Source organism: Gopherus evgoodei, chromosome 24 (genome assembly GCF_007399415.2).
Source record: "Gopherus evgoodei ecotype Sinaloan lineage chromosome 24, rGopEvg1_v1.p, whole genome shotgun sequence".
NCBI classification, from domain to species: Eukaryota; Metazoa; Chordata; order Testudines; family Testudinidae; genus Gopherus; species Gopherus evgoodei.
Window position 1 is genome coordinate 4,969,451 of NC_044345.1, and position 25,110 is coordinate 4,994,560.

General features: G+C 46.4%; 1 protein-coding gene across 2 annotated transcripts; it reads left to right on the top strand.

Moving 5' to 3' along the window:
- Positions 1 to 1,624: 1,624 nt before the first annotated feature.
- On the top strand, positions 1,625 to 23,959 carry SLC25A44 (solute carrier family 25 member 44). Of its 2 annotated transcripts, XM_030541809.1 has the most exons (6): positions 1,625 to 1,700; positions 9,362 to 9,481; positions 11,753 to 12,380; positions 17,251 to 17,378; positions 19,104 to 19,301; positions 21,679 to 23,959. In XM_030541809.1, the coding sequence occupies exons 3-5, from the start codon at positions 11,759 to 11,761 to the stop codon at positions 19,293 to 19,295; spliced, it is 942 nt and encodes a 313-aa protein (XP_030397669.1). In that variant the 5' UTR covers positions 1,625 to 1,700; positions 9,362 to 9,481; positions 11,753 to 11,758; the 3' UTR covers positions 19,296 to 19,301; positions 21,679 to 23,959. The 2 variants fall into 2 exon arrangements, with proteins under 2 accessions (XP_030397669.1, XP_030397668.1); XM_030541808.1 differs by lacking the exon at positions 21,679 to 23,959 and having other exon boundaries at positions 19,104 to 19,649.
- Positions 23,960 to 25,110: the final 1,151 nt, after the last annotated feature.

Consider the following 25,110-nt stretch of genomic DNA (forward strand, 5'->3'; position numbering starts at 1 on the left):
GGTCCCAGGCTTGTACGGAGTTTCCTGTGAGCTGCCCTCTCCTTCCCTCAGAGCATGCTGCCAGGAACCATTAGCTCCTTCCCCCAGCAGTGTCTTCTGTGTGCAAGCTGGGCTCTGCAAGTCCAGCAGCGGCTAGCAGTACTGCTGCCCATTTCTGTGGGGGAAGGAAATTCTGCATGTGCAGTGTTAATTTCTGCAAAATTCTGCATTGCGCAGTGGTGCAAATCCCCCCAGGAGATAGATATCCAGTGAATACAGGCACCAACTTTTATTTTTCTAGGTGGATGCTCTATCCCCTACTCTGCCCTGAGGCCCCGACCCCACTCCGCTCCTTTCCCCAAGGCCCCACCCTTGTTCTGCCTCTTTCTGCCCCTCCCCGAGCACACCCTGCCTTCACTCCACCTCTTCCTGCCCCTGCTCTGTCCCCTCCTAACTGCCGCTGCACAGCTGATTGGCAGGTCACTGCTGACCAGGGACTATTTTTTTCCCTGGTTGCTCCACCACCTATGCCAGTGACCACCCCAAACACACCAAAAAATCTGTTATCTACTGCCAAGCCCTCAGCTACCACATAATAGGTTCCAAGGAGAAAGTCCAGGATACGCATCTCAACACACTTAACACCACCTTCACCAAACAAGGACACTCATCCAGAGAAGTAGAGCACATCATGGAATGGGCTGGTATTAAACCGGACCGTCCTGGTTTTCAAGGGTTTGTTCCCATCCGGTACAATGGTTTTGTCTGGTAGTGGGTGGGAAATGACATTTTTAAGGGCCCACGGCTCTGCCCCTGCCAGCATGACCTTGCACGCAAAGTAACACCGATGGAGGTGAAAAATGGCATGGCACACACACACACCCATGCGGCGTGATATTGCAGGCACCATGCATCCCAGGTTGCACCAGTGGGGACAGGGCAGTGAGCTCTTAAAAATGCCCTCCTCCCCCCCTGCAGCATGCTCTTAAAAAAGGCATCCCTTGTCAGCATGACCTTGCAGGCAGCGTGTGTCCCAGGTCACGCTAGCAGGAGCAGACCCACGCCATTTCCAGAACACCCAGCAATGTGTGTGTAGCCCCCCTACCCCCAAACACCTTCAGAGAACCTGTTTCAATAGAGGGAAAAAAATCACCTTCCACCCCAGGCTGGAAACATCAATTACATACTCCATGGGGAAGCACACCCTGCAAAATTCCTTTCTGAACCTCCTTTTCCAGCCTTCAAACAGCCCCCCCCAACCTGGCCAAGCCCCCAGATCAGAACCCACCAACTCAAAGGGGGACCATCCCCTCCCCTCCTCCCAACTCAAAGGGGGACCATCCCCTGCAGCCCACGTGCGTAGCACCCATGGATCTTGCAAGATGCCTGGCTCAGAGGGGGAAGGGGGAAAATGGTGAGCGCGCATGCTCAATGCACGACTAAGCCTTGCGGGCGGCCATATTTGACTGGGGCAGGGGGAGGGCGGACGCCATCTTTGCTAAGGCCAAGAATCACGCGAGGGGAACAGGGACGCGCGAGACTTCTGCCCTCACCTAAGATGGCGCGGAGCGGAGCGGGGAGCGAGCAGGGCATTGGCCGAGCGGACGGCCACGCGAGCCGCGCCTCCCTCCGCTGACTTCCGGCCGGGGCGGGGCTGCTGCTGGCCCGGCTCTCGGGGGCGCCATGGGGGCGGAGCAGGGGCCTGGGGGCGCCCGCCCGAGGTGAGTGAGAGGCGGCCGCGCGGGGGCGGGGCTTAGTGATAGGGCGGGGGGGACCCGAGGGGGCTCACCGGGGGGGCAGTGGGGACAGCTGAGGGCCCGCGGGGGAGCCAGGTGGGGAGCCAGGGTGCGGCGTATGGGGGGCTAGGCAGGGCCAGTGCGGGCTTTGGGACAGGGCCCACCCTGGGGGGCAGTTGGGGGGCAGGGTGGGATAGTTGGGGGGGCTGGGGAGGCAGTTGGGGGGCAGGCTGGGATAATTGGGGGGCAGTTGGAGGGCAGGGTGGGATAATTGAGGGGCTGGGGAGGCAGTTGGGGCAGGGTGGGATATTGGGGGGCAGTTGTGGGGCAGGGTGGGATATTGGGGGGCAGTTGTGGGGCAGGCTGGGATATTGGGGGCGTTGGGGGGCAGGGTGGGATGAGGGTAGTTGGGGGGCAGGCTGGGATATTGGGGGGCAGTTGGGCAGGGTGGGATATTGGGGGGCTGGAGGGGCAGTTGGGGGCAGGGTGGGATATTGGGGGCAGTTGTGGGGCAGGGTGGGATAACTGAGGGGCTGGGGGGGCAGTTGGGGGGCAGGGTGGGATGAGGGTAGTTGGGGGGCAGGCTGGGATATTGGGGGCAGTTGGGCAGGGTGGGATATTGAGGGGCTGGGGGGGCAGTTGTGGGGCAGGGTGGGATATTGAGGGGCAGTTGTGGGGCAGGGTGGGATATTGGGGGGCTGGGAGGCAGTTGGGGGCAGGGTGGGATATTGGGGGGCAGTTGGGGGGCAGGGTGGGATAACTGAGGGGCTGGGGAGGCAGTTGGGGGGCAGGGTGGGATATTGGGGGGCAGTTGGGCAGGGTGGGATATTGGGGGGCTGGGGAGGCAGTTGGGGGCAGGGTGGGATATTGGGGGGCAGGGTGGGATAACTGAGGGGCTGGGGAGGCAGTTGGGGGGCAGGGTGGGATGAGGGTAGTTGGGGGGCAGGCTGGGATATTGGGGGGCAGTTGGGCAGGGTGGGATATTGGGGGGCTGGGGAGGCAGTTGGGGGCAGGGTGGGATATTGAGGGGCAGTTGTGGGGCAGGGTGGGATAACTGAGGGGCTGGACAGGCAGTTGGGGGCAGGGTGGGATGAGGGCAGTTGGGCAGGGTGGGATAATTGGGGGGCTGGGGAGGCAGCTGAGGAGCTGGGGGTCAGTGGGAGGCTCTGGGATGGGGTGGGAAGAAGGTGAGACAGGCTGAGGAGGGGCAGTTGGGGGATGTTGAGCTGGGGGGCGGTCCAGGGAGAAGGGCGTTTGAGGAGATGCATCTGGGGACGATGGGGGGAGGGGGCAAACATTTGGAAGGAAGGATGGAGGGGGGCTTTGTGGGAGGGCAAATAGGGAGAAACTGAAGAGGAACAGGCCTGGGACAGTTTGATGGGAGGATGAGGCAGGACACAACTTGAGGGAGGTCATAGGGAGAGGGGCAGTTGGGGTGGCAAGGCATGCAGGGGGGGAGTGAGGTGCAGCGCTTGGGGTGCTGGGGATAAGGCTTCAGGCTAGGCAGTAATGTGAAATGATGGTGGAGTCAAAAAGGGGTGCTGTTTGAGAAGCTGGGAATTTGAGCCCTGTCCTCTACTCAAGTCACTTCTGCCAAAACTTTCAAATGTCCACTGACTTCTGCATGTGTCCATTTTTGGGTGGCCCAAATTAAATCCCTATAGCCTTGTTTTCAAAGGTGCTGGGAATAAGAACTGTGCAGCACCTGCCCCTCCACTCCAAGGATTAGCCCTTTCCAGTGCCCTGAACTGATATGCACATTGCATAGAACACAGGAAAGTTCATGATCTGTACAGTTGATCAGAAGGGGGGAAGGATAGCTCAGTGGTTTGAGCATTGGTCTGCTAAACCCAGAGTTGTGAGTTCAGTCCTTTAGGGGGCCATTTGAAGATTTAGTTGGGGATTGGTCCTTCTTTGAGCAACATGTTGGACTAGGTGACCACCTCAGGTCCCTTCCAACCCTAATAATCTATGATTCTAAGAGCAGCTTTGGGCCTTTCTAAACAGCCAGCAGGTCACCCCTGTCTTTTTCAACTTGAGTTGTGGGTGCTTACCTCTTCTGAAAACCAACCATGGAACATCCAAATTTGGGTGCCCAAAAATTGAAGCAACTGAAATCAGTATTGGTCTTAACCTCTCCATGACTCAGCTTCACTCTGTGTAAAATGAGGATGATGCTTAGAGGCACTGTGAGGCCTTATGTTTGTATAAGATGTTTTTTTTTTAAATGCTTGGATAAAAATGGTATAAAAGTGTGAAGTATTCATTAAAAATTAGTGATGCCGAGCCACCTAACCAGCCCAGGTTCCCTCTGGTTTAGTACAGAGATAAGAATTGAAATTAGGAGACTCTCAGTGGCCTTGCTTTCGGGAATGTTTGACCTCCTGTGTTTAGAGAGAGTCCAGAGGCAACATAGATCTTGGGGAGGCGGTTTATCACTCCACTTCTGGATGACTCCCAGGACTCCAAGCTAAGGCATTAGTATGCTGACTGGGAGCTCTCTTGTAGTTTGGAGCAAACAAAGGCCCTGTCTTCATTGGCCAAAGAATCACATTTAAACACAGTTGCAGCAAAACATTTATAACACAGATTGGCTAGCTTGTGTTAAAGGGGTACAAATTGTGTTGATCAGTTGTGTTTGAGACTAAATTGGGCTCTACTTCCAGTCATTGCTTGGCCTCCTTTGACACAGGCTACCAGAGCCTTGTTATGCACAAATTTTGCTGCAACTACACAGGAGCCTACTGGGCAAAGTGAGTTTTCTGAAGGACTGAGATTATCAGAAGACATCCGTCAAGCCTCTTAGAAAATTATATGGACTTGGTTTAGATTTCCCGCGGAGTAATATTCTGTGCATCTTCATTTTTCAACTGAGGTTTTCATACCACTTTAACTCTCCACACACCTGTTGGTAGGTAGGTAGTGCCCCCATTTTATAGCTGGGGAAACTGAGGCACAGAAAGGGGGAAATGACTTGCCCAAGATCACACACCCAGGCACTGGCAGAGTCAGAAACCAGAATCTAGGAGTCGTCCTTCCTAATCATTTGCCTTAACCATCAGGTACAACTTCAAGAAAATAGTTTCCTTCTGTTCTCAATTAGGAGTCACGCAGCTCTCTGTATAAATATAGACTTATTTATGGGTAGTTTTAGACTTTTAGCTGGCCAAGTTCCATGGACTTTTGGGATAGATGAGAGCAAGTTAACAAATGGTCTCCATGTCCTTACCCCCAAAGTAGAAGAGTCATTCATTATGGTAGTGGCTAGGGCCCACCTGAGAATGGGGCCCTCTTGTGCTAGGCTTTGTAAAATATGTGTGGTAGACAGCCCCTGCCTCCAAGAGCTTACAATCTAAATAGTCAAAAAAATGGGCAGAAGAAAGGCATAAAAGATACAAGCAGAATGAAGAGTGTGGTCTGGAAATTTCATATTGTCTGCATACTATTTGGAGGGGAGTGATGATTGAATTGTTGTTTTTTTATTGTGTGGATCTTAGGGATTGGCAAATTTGGAATTTGGTGGTTATTTTTTATCTTTGTTTTGTGTGGGGAAGGTGGTGTTTAAAAGGTGGGAAGGAAATGCCTGAGGGTGGAAGTAAGTCTTCTAATGAGATCATTGCTTTGACCAAGGCCTTAGGTTTGAATTCTGGAACCATAAGTGAAATTGTGGCCCCACTGAAGTCAAAGGCAAAACTCTCATTGATTTCAGTGGTGCAAGGAATTTGCCCAGTATATTTAATCAAAACATTCCCAGTGATGCCAGGCACTCCTCTCCCGCTCTCACCTCCTTTAGAGATTAATCCACTGCCATAGCCCTGCTTCCATCACTTGCAAACAATGGAATTAAAGCAACATTGTCTGTTAGATTCAGATTCCAAATGAAGGTGGTTAACAACAAGACATAGAGGAAAGTTCAGTCTCTCCCCCAAGGAGCTGATGGCCTCAGTAATAAAATCAACACAGTGTATAGAACCTAAAACCAATGCAAACATTTCCTTGAACTTTTAAAACTCCTGTAGGTGGAGAGAAGGCAAGCCAAACATTGCGGCTCCTGCAACAGCTTGAGAACCAAACAAATGAAACTAACTAGATCCAAAAGTGAAAGTGAGCAGTGTGTCATTGTCCACCATGAACATACTCTGAGAAGTAAACTAGACCTCACCTAGTTCCATTGTTTTAATAATCAGTGATGATACTAATAACAGGTAAAATCAATATGATTTTTCACCTCACCGTGTTTTCTAAACTCCTGTCCATGAGTAGCGGAGCAGACTGGGCTGAAGGCCTGGACTACACTTGAAAGTTCCACTGGTGTAACTGTGTAGGTTAGGGGTTTTGGTTTTTATGTTGAAATAGTTATACTGATATAAGCCCTAGTGTGGGCTCAGTTATTCTGGTACAAAGGTGTCGTATAATGATTTAGCTTATTCCCCTTCTTGTATGAGTATAGCTATACCAGTTTAATCACTTATATATATATATATATATATATATATATATATATATATAAATTTATATCCCCACTCTACAGAGGGTTATACTGCTTTAGTATACTGGTGTAGTTAAAGTTGTACAACTTTTCTGTATAGACAAACCCTTAGCTTTCTTAAATTCCATTTGTCTCTTTCAGTTGGTGGTAGCAGTGAGTCATGGTTTTATTTTTATACCTGGTAAAATAGGATACCTTTTATTTTCATTCAGATTGTTGTTTTGCAAATACCATGTGGTATTTTCAACCTCAGTCTCTGGTCTGAGCATCAGCAGAAGTTGTGATAAACCTATAACAATATGTGCTGATCTGTAAACATTTTGTTGGCTGATAGTAAGCAAACATTTTTTTTAATTTAAAAGGACTTTCCTTCCAAGAGAATAAGCAAATATGTAAATTGTTTCATCAAGCAAATTTCTCTCATATCTTGGTTACTTGACCTTTATTGATGGAGCCTGAAATTTGGGGCCTTATTCTTATTTACACTAAGGCCTGTCTTCATTACTCTGACAGTATAAAATGGCTTTAAATTAGGCATGAACTACAGTTACACCTTACACCTCCTTTTCACTGCCAGGGCTGTATAAAGAGGTCTTAGCGTGCCTGGGAATCAAGCCCTTCATAATAACTTAACACTGTCGATTACTCCAATATTCCGTCTGACTGTCTTTGGGTTTCCTGGTAGGGTCCCTGCAGTCACTGGCATTATCACTTCTGTCTTGAGCTGTATGATTGGGGGTTGTCTTGTCTACACAGGGAAATTGACCAGAATAGCTATTGCTTTCAAAGTGGATTAAACAAAACTGTGAAAAAGCACTCTTCTATAAGTGTGTCCACACAGGGAGCTGTGGCTCTTGAAAGTTATTTCAGATGAAGGTAGAATTTAAAGTGTAGGCAAACCCTTTGAAGCAAGTTGTGTCTAAAGCTGAATGGCTCTGGCCTTTGTATTACATAATCAGGATGTTCTCTGACAGCTATAACTTTTCTACACTGAACCCAGGGAGGAGTCTTTTGATCTGGAATGGGAAATGTTCAATCTAACAATAATCTGGCTCCAGCTGGATATTATAACTTTTTTTTTTTTTTTTAATGTTTAGTGACACACACTGTCTGGTGGGGGTTCCCAGATTGAGATCTGCAAAGTCTATGGTGGGTTGGGGCATATTTTGCCAGAGGAGGGAAGCAATATACTTGGTCAATACTAGAAAGCCTTACTGGCAAAACTGGCCTTCCATTCGCCCAGCCTGAGTGGTCAGAGCACAGGCATTAGAGGCAGAAGAGCGGAGTTGTTCACAAAGCCGGAGTTCTGTTCCACCTCTGCCACTGATTAAGTATGGGTGGGACCTTGGAGCAAATCCCCTCACCTATGTACTTTTCATTCCATGTCTGTAAAATGGAGCTAACAGTACTGGTCTATACCTGGATATGTGACGAATCCTGTCTGAGATCCTGAGATGATAGGTCAGGTGCTATAGAAATCCAAGCTCATGGTTTTTTCCCTGTAGAGTTTATGAATGTATCTAAACACACTTTTCATGGGTCAGGCCTACTACCAGCCACCTCTTCAGTGTGAAAGAGGAGCATCCTCAACTTCGGAGAGCTCTCTTGCAAGCCACTGCTACGTGGCTAACCTTAGTATGATGCTTTAGAGCCTGTAGATACAAGGGCATGGGGCAGAGGTAGTGGCACCTGAGAGGGGGGTAATCACAGAAGCCCCTGAGATGCCATGGCTCTCTGTCAAATCTCTCATTTATATGCATTTCGGGAGCACTTGTTACTGCGGGCTGCTGCCTGTGCATTGTACCTTTCCACCCCTTCAGCACTGATTTTAAGGGGGTTGTTTTCAGTTTACAGGAATTGTATGAAAATCAAATACCACCTGTTTCTGCTGCTAGTCAGAAACTGACTAAGGGAACCTGTGGGTAGCTCCACTTGCTGTCTTCCGTGGTTTTACTTGAGATAGTAAACAGACTTTCTAGTGAGAAATCTGGGGGACCTATTGGCCGCTCTTCTTATCTCTTATACAGATTGTGAGCTTTCCTTTTGGTTTATGAAACCAGAGATCAGTTCAGGTCACTGGCGTGGAGGGGTGAGTGCTGTACCATCCCTGTTCTTAGCATCTCCACAGTGAGTGTTTTTGAATGATCTCAAGTGCATAAAGGCTAAAATCCTTTCCTGTAATAAATTTCCCCCTTGCCCTCACATCCAGTACTGCGTCAGATATGGGAGGGCAAAGAGTTTATCAGCTGGGGAGGCTGCTGACAGTGGAGTGGTTCCCAACCACCAAGACTTGTGCTCTAGCATTCCCATCTTAGCTCAGCAAAGTGCCTCTGGGCGTTGTCCTGGGGTGCCCCTGCTGCCTTTCTCCTGTTCCTTCGTGAGTGCCTGGACTCTCCAACGAGCTAGGTCTGCTCCAAACCATCAGCTCAAACTTTGCAGCAGGTGAGAAAACAACAGTTCAGTGGGAGGTGGGACGAACAGCTCAGAATCTTATCCCAGAGAGAAACATCTCCACAAAGGTTGGCACTCACTGGCTTATGGCATGGCGGGCAATTCAGCGGAGATCAGATGGTGGGTGGTTAGGTGAGAAGGGAGACCTGGGTTCAATAGGGTCGGCTGGGTTGAAGATGGGAACTGAATTGTGAGTAGCATCTTACTGTGTCCTGCTGCTGGAGATCACGGTGCTCTGTGGCATGAATGTCCGTGTGGCCCCATTGTGTTGTACTGAAACTCCATTCTGATCCCTGACCCTGCGAGTGCAGCCGTAGCTGGAGGCATAACGGGTATTTCAGGGTTATTGCACCAGAGAAGATTATCTAGTAACAAAAGTGATTGTGGCTAAAATGAGCAAAGTTCATCAAAGTACAACCTGCAACTCCTTGTCTGGGGGCTCCTTGAACCGGGATCTTTGCTAATTTTCTTTTCAGGCTCTTTGCCTTCACTTTAGCGGTGCTGCATAATTCTGTGCTTGTTTACATCTGTGGTCTCACGTCCTCTTCCCTTTAATTCTTCTTCTTAACTTTACCCCCTGACTTGCATTTCCAATCAGTGAGCGGGAGGGAAAAATTAGAGGAGCATGGAACAAAACTGTGATTCATGCAATGAAGCTGATATCTTGTTCAGAGATTTCAGAACATGTCACCCTTTACTTTTGTAGACTGCCTAGGACCTGAAGGGTAGGATCCTGAATGCCAGCTGCACCAGTGAACTCAGAATGACAGGGGAGAAGCTGCCCTGGTTGCCAAACAATTTTCCTGCTCTGCATGTTCAGTAAGAGGTAATATTTAATTCTTCATCCATAGATCGCAAAGCATCTCACAAAGGTCAGTAAGCATTATTTTACAGAGGGGGAAACTGAGGCACAGAGGGGTGTGGTCACATACCTAAGATTTCAGTATGTCATACCAGAGCTGGAATAGTTGGCTTATACCCATGCTACTCCAAAGGAAAAGTCAAGATACATGAAGGGAGGGGTTCTCCCTAGAGGTAGGTTCTCCCTTATTCTGGAGAGCAGGGTGGATTTTAATCATAATTTAAATCAACTAGGAAACCTTGATTTAAGTCACGTTTTCCATTTGTATTTTCTTACATAAAGATTGATTTTCATTGGTTGGTAATCATTAAAACATATTGATTTGCAGTTAAACGTGGCCTTTGCACTATATGTGGTGCTTCTTTTTGCTAATCAGAAGGATACACCATATCTGTGCACAATTATTTAAGCAGTTCTATAGTACCATTGTTGAGATTCTTAATTTTTACATTTTTATTGTGTTAGAAAATGGTGACTGATGCATTTCTTGCTAGATTAGTTTTTTTTACTTATGATGAGAGTCAAGCTCTTTTTGGAAATTCATATTGAATTAAAAATGCACAAAAACAGCATTTAAACTTTTTTTTATTAAATCAAACTACCCTAAATTCACTGGATATATAAGGAAAAAAAGTTTATCAAAACATGTATTGCCTTTGAAATTAACTGAGGCCTGGTCTGCACTACAGAGTTAGGTCAACGTAGGGCACCTTATGTTGATCTAACTCTGTAAGCGTCAGTGATGTCACAACGTTGGTCCTGCTGTTGTAAGTTGCCTGCTACACCAACTTTATAACTCCACCTCTGTGAGAGGCATAATGCTTAGGTCGAGGTAGTTAGGTTGATGCAGTGTCCGATGCTGCTCAGGCTGTCAAAGGCAGCAACAAGGGTTGTAAGTGCAGGGCTGACATGCCAGAGCCCCTCTGCCCCGTGCGGGGCTGACAGGCGCAGTGGTGGGTCTCCAGGCTATCAGTGCCCCACATTGCCCCATGCTGTCAGTTAAATCAGTAGACGCGCTCCTGTTGAGGATGCGCACCACCAACAGAGGGGGCGTAGTGTGGGCATGAAAAACTACAGTAATTTCTGTGGTGGCTGTACACCAACCTAACTTGGGTCAATTTAATTTTGTAGTGTAGACTTGCCCTGATTTATTAAACAAAGGAAGTATTATCTGTAGTTAATGAATTGAACTGGTGATTTCTGGTCACTGTCCTTCAAGAACTAGTAGAGTTTGTCCTCTCACACCTACTTTTTATTCATAGATTGGAAGAGGAGACTCCCAATTGGTTTCTTAACTTTGAACTAGTCATTGAACTGAACTAGTTGAACAAACTGAAGTGAAGAAAATATTTTCTCTGCATCTTCTGAATATGTCTAAAACTGGTTTGGCACGTCATACTCTGGTTCCAGGTGCTTAGCCAATGACTTGCACCAGTTCAGTGGTTTGATTTTCCTTAAAACTTGTCAGCAAATTTGTACTACTTAATATTTTTCGTATTTAAAGTGTTTTTTTAATAGGTTACAATGAATTTAGGCCTTACCGTAGATTGTCATTATTTCAATTTTATTTTTAAAAAGTAAACCTGTATTTAATTTAAATTAAAAAAAAAATTTAAATACATTTTTATCCACCCCGCTGGAGACTAGCATGATCTGGGCAGCTGATCCATTTTCTGCTGGTAATATGTTAGAGTGGTTAATCTCAGAAAATGGCAGCTAGGGAAAATCAATTGTGTACCTCTTAATTGGGTCAAGGGATAACTGCTGGTAGATTCAGCAACACCCCGCATGGCAAATCCTGTTGAGTGACCACCTAGGCATGTCTATGCTCAAGAGGCTTGAATAAGACAGGTGGGTCCTCATGTGCAAAGTTCCTATAGCCACCTTCTGGTTATTTGTGTGTTCATCTGTTAATGGCAACATCTTGCCTTCTCATTGACTGCTAGCAGATTCTGGGATCCTCAGATTTACCCATCACTGCCCCCCCGGGTAATCATAGTTTGGGTGCTGGGTGCCCAAGAGGCTAGGACACTTGTTTCACTCAGGCCCCACCAACTTCATTGTTTATAATGACTGTTTCTTAAGCGGGCTTACTCCAGCCCTTGGCTAGCAGGAAGGTTACTGCAGGGCCCAACGGAGAAAGGAGGCTTAATCCAAAAAGTCCCTTGTTCTCCTCCTTTGGAAGGTGGAGGGAAGTATCTGATGGTCACTAACTTTTCTTCCCCTGCATTCCAGGGAATTATGGAGGACAAACGCAACATCCCGATCATCGAGTGGGAGCATCTGGACAAGAAGAAGTTCTATGTGTTCGGAGTCTGCATGACCATGATGATCCGGGTGAGCGTTTACCCCTTCACGCTCATCCGAACACGGCTGCAGGTCCAGAAGGGCAAGAGCCTCTACAACGGGACCTTCGATGCCTTTGTGAAGATATTACGGGCGGAAGGGGCAGCTGGACTGTACCGGGGCTTCTTGGTCAACACCTTCACCCTGATTTCAGGCCAGTGCTACGTGACCACCTACGAGCTCACCCGCAAGTACGTCTCCAAATACAACAACAGCAACGTCGTCAAGTCGCTGGTGGCCGGCGGCTCAGCCTCCCTGGTGGCGCAGAGCATCACGGTGCCCATAGATGTCGTTTCCCAGCACCTCATGATGCAGCGCGAGGGTGAGAGCATGGGCAGGTTCAAAGTGCGGTACCAAAACTGCAAACGTAACGTGGTCTTCGGCCAGACCAAGGACATCCTTGTACAGATCTTCAACGCCGACGGACTGAGAGGCTTCTACAGGGGCTACGTGGCCTCTCTGCTCACCTATATTCCCAACAGTGCAGTATGGTGGCCTTTCTACCACTTCTATGCAGGTAGGTGAAACACGGAGACTTCCGCCATGACTTGGCTTGGGCACCTACTTGGCACTTTGGGGTCTGAGTGCTGAGATGTCAAGGCGCTCTGATTTTCAGTAATCCAAAATTATTATTCTTTTTAACATTACTCCTGGGGGCGTTCAGCGCCAAAACATTAAAAATTCTGCACACAATATTTTAAATTCAGCAAAATTCCGCAAATTTTATCTGTCAAAATAACAGTTCATAATCACACCAGTTTCAATTATTTTGGTAATTTATTTCAAAATACTGCAAGTATGTCTATAACAATGCAGACACACACAAAAATTTTCCCAGGAATAGAGTTAAAGAAACCCTTATGACGACCCAGTTACTGTTTCTCTGTCTTCCTCCCCCACCAAGCCTAGCCAGGGGGCCAGACAACCTCTCCCCAGCTGTGGGCCCCCCCAGCCAATACATCTGAACCCCCTCCCACCCTCCAAGAACCCAGCCACAGGGTCCCCCTAGCCCAGATACCTACGCTCCCTCTTGCCCAGATACCCCCCCCCCTCCAAGCCCAGCCGTGGCCCCCCAAGCCCAGACACCTGCTCCTCTCTCCCCCGCAGAGCCCAGGGACCCAGAGGCAAAGCCTGATGCTTGGTCCCAGGCTTGCATGGAGTTTCCTGCATGCTGCTCTCTACTACCCTCAGGGCATGCTGGGAACTGCAGCTGCCAGGAACCCTCTAGCTCTCTCCCTCCACCCAGCAGTGTCTTCTATGTGTGAGCTGGGGTCTGCCAGGCCCAGTGGCAGCTAGCAGTACTACAGCCCATTTCTGTGGGGGAAAGGAAATTCTGCACGCACAATCTTAAGTGCAGCAAAATTCTGCATTGCGCAGTGGCACCAAATTCCCCCAGGAGTATTGCATGTAATTATGAAATTACTAATTCAGAATTCAGTCTACTAATTTTGCAAGCTAATTTTGTAAGCATGCACTTTTTTAATGTGTGCATCTCATTCACTGCTATTGAGGTCCGACGAACACAGGAAATAGTGTCATGGCCGCTGGCGTTATTCTCCACCACCCCATGGCACGTGTGCACTGCACAGTGCTACTCTGATAGGAGGCAAGCTGCAGCAGTTGTCTGGGGTTTGGGGTGATGGATTCACCCCCTGACCCACAGGATGTGTTGCAGTCTAACTGCCCAGAATGGACCCTGCTGGGCTATATGAATACGGTCTAGTTATCTAGTGCATGTCATGGGGCAGTTAGAACACAACATGCACTTGTGGCTTGGGCGGGGAATCCAACATCCCAAGCCCCACAATGACAATTGCTGCAGCTTGCATCCTGTCAGACCCTCCCTACACAGCCTGCTGGGGAGGAGAAGTCAGAGGGGAATGCAACAGAGAAGGAGGAAGAGAAGGATTATCCTGGAAAGATGTCCAGGCCAGGACTGACCAAGGTAATTAAGGACCCTAGGCAGCATAGGAGGGCAGCTTTCCTAGGGTCAGTCCACCTCTTCTCCTTGTTTGGGAATTGTTTTTACATAAATATTCCCAAACATCTCAGAGCAGGGCTGTTAGTTCTGTAAATGAGATCAGAGTCCCAGCCATAGTGATTCACACGCATGCACTTGAACTGACATGGGGCTGGAAAGGCGTTTTTCCCCACAAGGCACATGGGCAGAGAGCAGGTCGGTGAGGCATGACTGTTCCCTGGAGCATTGAGCAGCCATCATCTCTTGGATCAGGTGGCTTGTATCCCATTTGATCACATTCTTTAATCAGTGGAGAGCGAAGCATTGATAGACCTCCGCTCTGGCAAGGGAGTGGCATGGTCTAACCCAGTGGTTCTCAACTAGGGATCTGGGCCCCTGGGGGGGCTGTGAGCAGGTTTCAAGGGGTCCCCCAAAATAAATCAGAGAACAGGCCCTGCGTTAGAGTTGCTGAGGCCCAGGGAAGAAAGCTGAAGCCTGAGCCCTGTTGCCCGGGGATGAAGCCAAAGCCTGAGCAACTTACCTTCACGGGGCCCCCTGTGGTGTAGGGCCCCAGGCAGTTGCCCTGCTCGCTATCCTGTAATACTGACCCTGGCTTTTAGTATACTGGATGTGCAAAAAAACAGTTGTTGTTTCACAAGTGGGCTGTTTAGTTTGTATAGCACGTTGGGTGGGGCCTCAGAAAGAAAAAGATTGAGAACCACTGGTCTAAACACAGGACTGGGAACCAGGAAAGTAAGCATTAATCCCAGCTCTTCTGTGCTGTGTGTGGCCTTGGGCAAGACACTTGGCACATCTGCCTGGACTTCCCCATGAGTTACATGTGGATCAGACTTGCCTCTCACACAGGAGTGTGGAAGAGCTGATGTTCATGTAATGTTTTGAAAATTAAAACTGCTGCATACGTGTGACTTGTGCTTTCTCAAGTGTGGAATCTGGGTCCCTTTAGGCTTCAAAAAGACTTCTAGGGTATGAAATCCCTTAGCAGAGCCAGGAAATAGAGCTACAAGCAAGTTCAGGTGCGGCTGGGCATCTAAACAAGATGTGCTTGTGTTCAATAGGTTTTAAACCCAATGTTACACCAGTGGCTCTCAACCTATCCACACTACTGTACCCTCTCAGGAGTCTGATCTGTCTTGCGCACCCCCAAGTTTCACCGCACTGAAAAACTACGAGCTTAAAAAATCAGACATAAAAACACCGAAGCATCACAGCTCCCTATTACTGACAAATTGCTGACTTTCTCCTTTTTACCGTATTCTTATAAAATAAATCAATTGGAATATAAATACTGTACTTACATTTCAGTGTGTAGTATATAGAGCAGTATAAAGTCGTATGAAATTTTAGTTTGTACTGACTTTGCTAGAGCTCTTTCTGTAGCCTGTTGTAAAACAAGGCAAATATCTAGATGAGTTGATGTACCCCTGGAAGACCTCTGCACCCTCCAGGGTACGCGTACCCCTGGCTGAGAACCACTGTGTTACATAACAAAGCTGTACCTTTCAGGAGATCATAGTTCCTGTGCAGAATGCCTCCGAACTCAGCTAATTTGTACAATACAGGAGACACTCGGGCTGTTAGCAGACTGTAAAGTTGCAAGCCCACTTGATATCTGTGTCTCCCACTAGCTGTTTGGTGTGTGTGTATCATTCCACAAGGGGGATTTGTTGGCAGTGATGATTGAATTAGGTTGACTGTAACAGGCTGCAACAGATTGCAGAACAATGCAGTTCACTGATTCTCAGGGTTTGCCACCATTAAAAATACAGGCATCCCAGGTGTCCAGTTCACTCCTCAGAGTTGGCAGATCCTGTTAACGATGCAGAGAATTGCCTTGGTATGTGGGTCTTGGACCACTTGCTGGTTACACTTGGCACCATTGCTTTTAATGCCACAGCTTTTATTTCTCCAGCTCTCAGGATGCTGTTCTGGTTTGAGCTTCCCAGTAGCTGCTATCCTTGCTTTTGAAATCTGCTCTGCCCTGTTTCATCCAGCTGCTACTTCAACACAAACTGCAGTGTTGGGCTGTAAAATCTCCAAGGTATATAGGTGCTGAAATAGTGTTTAGATTTTTTTTTTTAAAGGGTGGGGGCATAGACTATACAGAGGTCAGATAAGCTCCATTCCCTCCTTCCGAAGCCTGATCATTTGTAATTGAATATTTATTTTTAAAAAATCATCTTAACTTCTGTTATTGGGTCAGCTTTCCCAGAAAGGTGGTGAGATCTCCAGGACACAGGCTCACAATGCCTTTCCTCCAGCTCCTGATGCTCTGGATGTTTCTAGTTTATATCTTTGCACAGCACACTGGTCTTGATCTGTCAATACAGTCATGCGACCTGCCCTGAGGCACAAAGTACACCAGTAGAAATTATCCATGGTTTTGGGTTTGCAGCCAATATAGTCTCTAGAGCTCTCTCCTTGTTTTCTAAGCAGACACAAGCACATCTTAAAATATGAACCTGTACTAGGGTGACCAGACAGCAAGTGTGAAAAATTGGGATGGGAGTGGGGGGTAATAGGTGCCTATAGAAGAAAAAGCCCCAAATATCAGGACTGTCCTTATAAAATAGGGACATCTGGTCACCCTAACCTATATAGCAAACAGGGGATGGGGAATAACTGACTAGATGACAGTACTGCTGAAAAGGATCTCGGGGTTAGAGTGGATCACAAACTGAATATGAGTCAACAGGGTGATGCAGTTGCATAAAAGGCTAATACCTTTCTGGGATATATTAGCAGGTGTGTCATATGTCAGAGATGGGAGGTAATTGTCCCATTCTACTCAGCACTGTCAGGGATGGTCTAGGTTTATGTGCCCCTGTCTCAGGGCAGGGAACTGGACTTGATGACCTCTTAAGGTCTCTTCCAGCCCTACATTGCTATGATCCTATGATAAACAACCTCTTTCCTGAAGAAATGGCCATTAAATCGGTGTGGGTGGGTGTGTGTGTGTGTTTAAAAAATAAACATGATGTTACTTAACATACCAAAATGTAAAACCAGAATGAAGAAAGCTATTGTCCCCACAGTGTGGTAAGCTCTTTAGAGAATGCGTCATTTTCTACTTGAAGGGATGTTGCAAGAAGCAGTGTTACAATTCACTAGGTGCTACCCTTCTGGAGACGTAAATGGCCTACGGAGCAGTCGGTTTAATATGAATCTTTGCAGATAGTGTGCAGTGTCTTTATATTACAGCAAGCAAGCTAGTCCTAGAAACATTATGAGGCACGTGAGCAGTATATATGTATGTAACAAATTTTCCTGTCCATAAAACGTGGCTTCTACCCCATGAAGTTGGTATGGGTGAATGCTGGGAGTTCTGACTGGAAGGAGGTAGGGCACAGCTGAGTATATACATATATACACATGTCTGTAACTTTACTCTCCCTCCCATTCCCAGAACAGCTTTCTCGCCTGACACCTAAAGACTGTCCACACCTCCTCCTCCAAGCTATATCTGGGCCACTAGCAGCTGCAACAGCTTCCACTCTGACCAACCCCATGGACGTCATCAGGGCTCGCGTGCAGGTAAGAGTTCAGCCTAAAGGTAATTTGGTCTAGAGGACAGGACTGGGAGTCACAAAGCATAAGTTCTGTCCCAGCTCTGCCACTGATCTGTGCAGCTGTGAGCAAGTCGCTTTGTCTCTTTTCTCAATGGCTCCTAGCATTTATTTCTAGGTGCTCCGATGGATTGATGCATATTGGGTCTTAAAAACTCCTGTGCCTCACGCTCCCTGTCTGTAAAATGGGGAGAATACCCCTTGGCTTTTTCTCCTGTTCTAATGTCATTAAAGGCTTGTCCAGAGTGGAGTCAAAACCTTGCTAGCTACAGCCACGTTGTGAGACTGTTGTTGGTCACAGGGTTCCCGGACTGGTATGAACAGAGAAATGATACTGTGTAAATTTCATGTAGCCGTGCTATGGACTGACTTCTAGGGGAATCTATAGCATTGTTCTCAGGGGAAAGATCTCTATCCACAATGGTCATGGAATCCTTGCTAGTACCCTGGCAGAGTTTAGATTTAATTATACAAGCCTGCTTCTCCAATGTATTTTATTTGGTTTATTTCCTGACCTGATGAGCACAAAAATACCCACCTGATTTCAGTCCCTTGTTGCCCCTATGAAACGCTGTTCTTGCTGGTCAAAGCTCATATTTCGTTTTTCCTCTGCACTTCTCCTGATCTCCCATCTCCACTCTCCAGACTGTAACAGCATCGGTACGTAAAGAGCTGTTGTGAGGCAGTGAGCAGAAGGAGCCAGCCAGAATAACCTATAACTTACACCTGCATTGCACACTTTCATCCCCAAATGATATCCATGTAGCACTGCTGAAAGACAGCCACCTCTGGGGATGTGGGCAGCACCCAGCAGGAAGTGAAATTCTGCCCCACGACAAACTCCAGGCTTGTGGGGTCTCTAATGTAAATGCATAGGGGGATGCAGCAAACATCAAATAATGCAGTGCTTAAATTCCTCTGTGGGCAGGTTGTTGCCTAATTGCCTTGTCACAGAGTGGGCTGGTCCTTTAAGGGAATTGGGGTTAGCTGCACATGTGACTAATCAGGTGCCTCGCAGGTGGCGAGGTGAAAATCCCAGCAGCTCAGTTAGTTGGGAGTGCTGCAGAGGCTCCTACAGGAAACCCTGGGCTAGGGAAAGGACCTGGACGGCGGCTTGCCGCACTAGCTAACTGCAGGACATGACTCAGGATCCCACTGGATAGGCAGCAGCAGCAGCAGAAGCCCTCTGAGGTGTAGGTCTTAGGAGGGTTTATGTGGCAATCCCTGAGTTACCTGTGTGATGAACTGTTTGTGTTTGAATAAATGGATTATTTGGAAAAGGGAACAAAATATTGACACTGGTGGGAGCTTCACTGACACGCTGGCCAAGGAGCTGGCCTCTAGCTTACACGGGAATGGGGAAACTGAGGCAGGGTCTGACCGCAGGTTTGCGGAGTCCCAATTACAGTCGTCTTTGGGGTTTCTTGCATCTTTCTCTGGAGTAGCTGGTTCTGGCCACTGTCCAAGCAAGGACACCAGATTAGAGGGACTTTGAGTCTGGTCTGGTGCTCAAGTTTCTGTGGTTCCCCCTCAAATTAAAACCAGAAGGCAATTTAATGGTATACCTCTTGAAGAAGCTCGACAGAGTGCAATATCTTCCCATCTTATTGCAGAACAACCCCTTATGCAACCACAGATGCAGTTGTTTTATCTGCCGTTGCCTCTCTTAACGGTTTCACTTTTGGCTTTGCAGGTGGAAGGCAAGAGCTCCATCATTCTTACTTTCAAGCAACTAATGGCAGAGGAAGGCCCATGGGGCCTCACTAAAGGCCTCTCCGCCCGTATCATATCGGCCACCCCTTCCACCATCGTCATAGTGGTGGGGTATGAAACGCTGAAGAAGTTGAGCCTCCGCCCAGAGCTTGTGGACTCTAGACACTGGTAGCAAACAGTGAGTGAGAGAGCATCTTACAAACCCTGTGGATTCAGACCTTGGTTAAAAGCTCAGTGGAAGAGAGACAGCTGGGGTTCTCCTTGGTCTCCCTCAATTACAGGATTCTGTGGTTTCACAGCAGAGGACAGAATCAAGAGCAGCTGCAGTCACCTCCTCAGATCTGTTGCAACACAACATTCTGCTGCTGTTTGGGGCGGGGGGGGGGGGGAACATATGGCAAAGTTTTTGACTAAAAATTCATTCAAGGACGACCAGGTCTGTGAGTGAAACCTAACAATTTCCTGATCTCTCTTAAATTAAAGACTATCGGTTTAAGCAAAAAAAAAAAAAAAAAAGTTTATTCTTGAAATGAATTTTAATCTTTTAATTTTGCCATATTTCCATATGGGGGGAAATGTACAAACTCTAGCGGGGCCTCCTGGTGGAAAGTCTGCTAATTACAGAGGTACTGTGAGAGGTAGAAAAATATATAATATATATGTACATAGTAAAACTTTTCTCAAACATCCTTTTTTATTTTTAAAAAAATGAGGGAAGAGAGTAACAAATACCTGGATCGGTTTTTAAGACCTTGCTTACTACTTTCTAAATAGATTTGTACATAATTTTTGTATATTCTTGGAAACTATTTCACTTCCTCACACATCTTCCAAGTGTCAGAGCTGGTGTTCTGATGCTCACAAGAGTTGAGTAACATTTGAGCTGTTTGTTTCTTTAGGCTAATGGAAATTATGGCTCCTAATCCAGGTTTTAATCATCTTTTTTTTTTTTTTTCAAATGTCAGAGTGGGGCAGGGAGGGGAGGACATGTATTGAGGGACTGCCTGGTTAACTTCGTGCCCTTGGCAAATGTGAGTGTAAAGGTTCTACATCCAGTGGAAATGTCTGCTGCTCCCCACCCTTAATTTCTTTAGGCACAAACAAATCCAGAGAGTGATGGAAATGCTCAACTTCTCTGTCTTTAGGAGCAAATTGAACTGGATGGGACTAAGGAATGGGAGCTGAACTTGCTTTAATTAACAGAGAATGCAAGACGGAAAATTGCTTCTGCCTTTCCATCGACACCTAATAGCTATGCATGTATCCACTACTGAGTAACGGTTCTTTACTACAGAATAGATCAAAATCCTGTGTCTGGGGGAGAAGAAGGGGGTTTAATCCATTTTTACTGTAGAGAAAAGCTTATTCCAAACTATGGCTTGTCTCCTACCAAACTGAGGCTCCTAATCAATCTGTAGTCAGTGGCTCAGATTCTGTTCTTAGTCACGTTACCCCCGACGTGTGCATCCCGGGGTCAAGAGCAGAATCTAGCTCCCAGCTCTTGCTTTTCCTAGATCGTTAATAGAGGTGGTGGGGCTCAGTGAGACCGAGTAGATAACCGACTACTTCCCAATACTGATTTGTATATCACAGATTGATATTTGGCTGCCTGTTTTCATCCATCCAACTAGCTTCGTGAGGAGTTCTTGGGGCCGACCCTGTTGTACTGCAGCTGTCCGCCTCTTGTTCAGCTGTTCACCTGTCTTCTAGCTCTCAGTAGAACATGGGCTTCCCCTGAGCCGCACATGTGCACAGACGTAAGGAGCTCCTGGTTTGCTCTGTGGATAGAGTGAGCCCAGCCAGCCCTGGGGCACAGAATAGAGGCTCAAAGTAGAGACTCCCTGCATGACACTGGGCACTGTGCTCCAGTTCCCCTTCTATAACATGGAGAAAGTAATACTCTTCACGTGGCGTGTTATGAGGGTAACCATGACATGCGTGAGGTGCTAACACACCATGGTGATGGGTATCATATCAGGAACTAGACCGAGGCAAGAAGGCCAGCTGGTACCTCCAACATCTTATCCTGACTCTGCTCTCCTCTGAGCTATGTGCACGAATGCACGGTGTATAGAACTCCCTTCTTCAATACGCTATAGTCCGTAATATGATATAAAAGCCTGGTCCCTTAGAAAGATGGGGCAGGAGGAGAATATCAACATTAAGAATCGAACCACATGAACTTGCAGGGAAAAAAATGTGGGTCCTAAACCAGTAAATGTGGAGAAAGTTTTGTTCAAATTACCTGGGATCGTGAGTTCTGTTCCCGGGCATGCTGCAGGAGGATACCCTGCTTTGTGTGTGTTATATATAATGTACATATGAATCATCAAAAATGATATGCAGGTGAGTTGTCAAATATAGCAAAAGATTATAGTCCTACTGTGGACTTTAAGACTGTAAGTAAACTGAAATTGTATCCCATGAAAAATTAAATCCTCTTTCATTTGAAAACAGAAGGTTTTCTTAACTCAGACAAGTGACTTATGATTTCTAGTGGGAAATGATTTCAAATACTCTGAAGTCATGTTACTCTTTTTAACTATCTTTGATAGATAACTGAATTGAGTGACCTGGAATACATCCCCTCATGCAGAGCAGACACCGTGCTACAGCTGCCAGACACTCATCCTGAACGAGTTGAAAAGCACTGACCAAATGGCCAGAATCGCCTCTCTCAAGTCCATACAGGTGGCTGTCACTGAAGTCTGTGGATTTGGGGGCAGAATCTGGCCATAAAGGATTAAATATAGCACAATACAATTTTTTAAAAATAAAACAGCAGAGGCTTCAAACAGCACACAGAGGCTGGTAGTGCCACTCCATGCTTCCGCAACTGAAAAGCTGGGTTCGTCAAATGACCCATTTCACACTTGAGCCAGTAATGACAAACCAACTCAAAGCAGCATGTTCAACAAACAGCGCCCTGATTTTTTTTTCTCATTGAAAGGTATTTGTGTTTGAAATCTGCTCATTCCATAATAGCAGCTTCTACGGTGAAGGTTATACTCCTGTCTTTCGAGACTGGAATGTTCACTTGCATAGTATCCGTGTCTTGAGCTGTAGAAGGAAATGGGACATTGGTTGTATGAGGGTCCTTTTTTTTTAAACATCAAAGTATCTGACAATTTCTAACAAGTGAGAGGGTAGGGGGTTTTTTGGTGGGGGGCACTATCTTAATGAGTTTACGTATCTAAGGAGCACTGTCAAATTTAAGAAACCGTAGAGATGCCTTCAACATGAAACCTAGTCAACTGAAAGAACTGAAAGTAGGCTGTGGCTATGGCTACCCTACAAAGCTTTTAGTGACATGTCTGTCCAAGAGCCATGCTGCTAAAAGGCATGTAATGTAGCCGCTGTTTGTCAGCGGGAGGGAGATCTACTGCTGACAAAGTGCTGTTCGTACCTGCACTTTTCATTGGTAAAACTTTTGTCATTCGGCAGGGTGGGTTTTTTTAACACCCCGAACAACAAAAGTTTTGCCGATGACGTGCCAGTGTAGACAAACCCTCGGGTTCTGCATTTGCCTGTGGGGTCCCCCTGCCAATTTTTGTGCTTTCACAACACTTTCCTATTTTTTAAAAACGTTGCTTTCACAGTGCAACAGGAGAGATTATCACTAACGAAGAAAGTGATGGTAATTGAACAGTGAAAATGACTATATGCAAAGTGTTAAAGTTAAATATATTGTGCAAGGTTAAACATTCTGGAAAAACATAGCCTGAGACATGTGGTACTTGAAACCGCAATCCCTTCTGAAACTGACTAGATAGCAAGTTAAGTGTCCCTTCAGACTGATGTGCAGTTCAGCTAGTCTGGATTTAACTTTTACAAGTGGTGCAGTTTTGTGCCTACATTTTTTCTGCAGGAATCTTGTTTTCCTTCTGTTTTTCTGCACGAACCTGGCATCTCCAGCCATCTGTTTTGTGCCCAGTTTGGATTATTCCTCTTCTCCACATAGTTCAGATGTAATTGATCACTTTCATTAAACCATCATGCCTCAGTATAGCCAATCAGTCCTTAAGATCTGAATCAGGGAGAGGTTTCCACTGGGGGGATGTCACAACAAATGATAGTACATTGTACTAATCAGCTTATAGTGGCTAAAATGTGTATCTTTTCTGGCAGATAAAGCATTTCAAACCCTTTGTGGTTATATTCATTTGCACTGGTTTTTCTGCTCAAGGGCATTTATCAGCTGTGGAGTGACTATGTTAATCTCTGCTGTGACAACTTGTGGTAGTACAGTATTTCCATTGAATTTTGCTCATCTGTTACCATATTGTCAATTTATTCTTGATGTCCCCACCCCCAGCCTTTCTGATATGTTGCTGGTTTTTATGTACAGTAGATGATCATCCTATCAGTAAACTGATGAGTGGGTATAATTGTTTCCTAATGAAATCCATGCATGTCTTTATCCCAAGTGCAAATCCCTCTAGATAACTGAGTATTTTCAAGTTTTGCCACTCTCTCAGGCCCAATCTTATTTTTTATTATATATGGTGGTGTGATCTGAACTTTCCCATACCTACATGCCAGTCTGCAAGAAGAAATCTAGGAGTGGAACATTGTAGGGCTTCCATTGTATTAGAGGAACTGATGTGCTGGAATAAAGGGGGTCCCAACACAATACAAACTTTGAATGAGTTTGGGAAGTATGAAAGCCATGATGTTGGAATCTGACTGCCTAGGTCTGTCGCAGTGGGAGTACAGAATGATATGACTCAGTGCCTGCTCTAAAATATAATGCTGGGTGAATGTATTGTGTATGTTTAACAGGTTTCACTGTTGCACTGTAATATGTCTTTGTGTAATTAAAGTTTTTATTATTTATTTGATCATCTCATTATGCATCTATCACGGTTGGGTAATTTACATTTTGCAATGTTTGAAAGGTAACTTGATTTTTTTCTACCCTCTGCAACGTCTGTTTTGTGTAACAGCTTGTTAACTGCAGCCTCAATCTTTTTACAGTTACATTTCTACCTATAACATCTAAGGTGGGATAAGTCAAAGCGAAACTTATGAGATGCAGCCTGATTCTCCTTAATTTATACCAGTGTGAAACTGTTAATTCCATTTACTTCAAGAGTTATGCTTAACTTATGACCATGTAAGTGGGTGCAGGCTTAGGTGTCTGTTAAACACTTATTTCAGTAGCACCTGAAGCCCTCAACCAGATAGAACTCCATTGTGCTAGGCCCTTCACAAACCATATTATAAATGACAGATTCCTGTCCCAAAGAGCTCCTAATGGATGTGGGGACTACCTAAATGGTGGTAGCATACTAATAATACAGGAAGACTGCTCTTGATGATGGGAAATGCAAAGGAGAAGTCTCTTGTACTCCTCAAAGTGAGCTCTTGTGAAGTCAGTGCTAGGCCCACTTCCAGTCATACTTTCATGTAAAGGGATTTGTAACAGTATGTCCCTTACACCTGCTATCCAGCCATCTGTTCCTTTCCTAACGGAGTGCAGAAAAGGAGTAACTTGTTGCAGTGCTTTACAAATGTGAAGCAAATCACCCCATGTGCCCTTGAGATGTGGATTATCCTTGTAGTGCAGAGAAGTGAAAGTGGTGCACAGCACTGATGTGACTTTCCCAGTATTAGTGAAGTCAGGCCCCTACACGTTGAGATTACTTTTAAACACATGGGCCTTAAAAAAAAAAAAGGAAGCCATTAGTGTAGTAGTTAGTTACAACCCATGTCATAGAGTGGAACCCCGTGAGGCTAAGGGCTGTACCGAGGCAGAACACAAAGCTGATTCCTGCGGCAAGGAGCTTCCACGTTGTTCCTTCTTTGTTTTCTGGTTTCTATGGCTGCAGAGTGCAGAGGGGTCCCCTTTGCCAGCTTTCCCCCACCCTCATACGGGTAGAAACTTTCCATGACGATCTCAAGGCAGTTTGGGCTCGAAGAAAAACAACTGAATAGCAGGAGCCTGGGGCTAAAAAATAAAACTGCAGGAGTTGGCACCGGTGCCT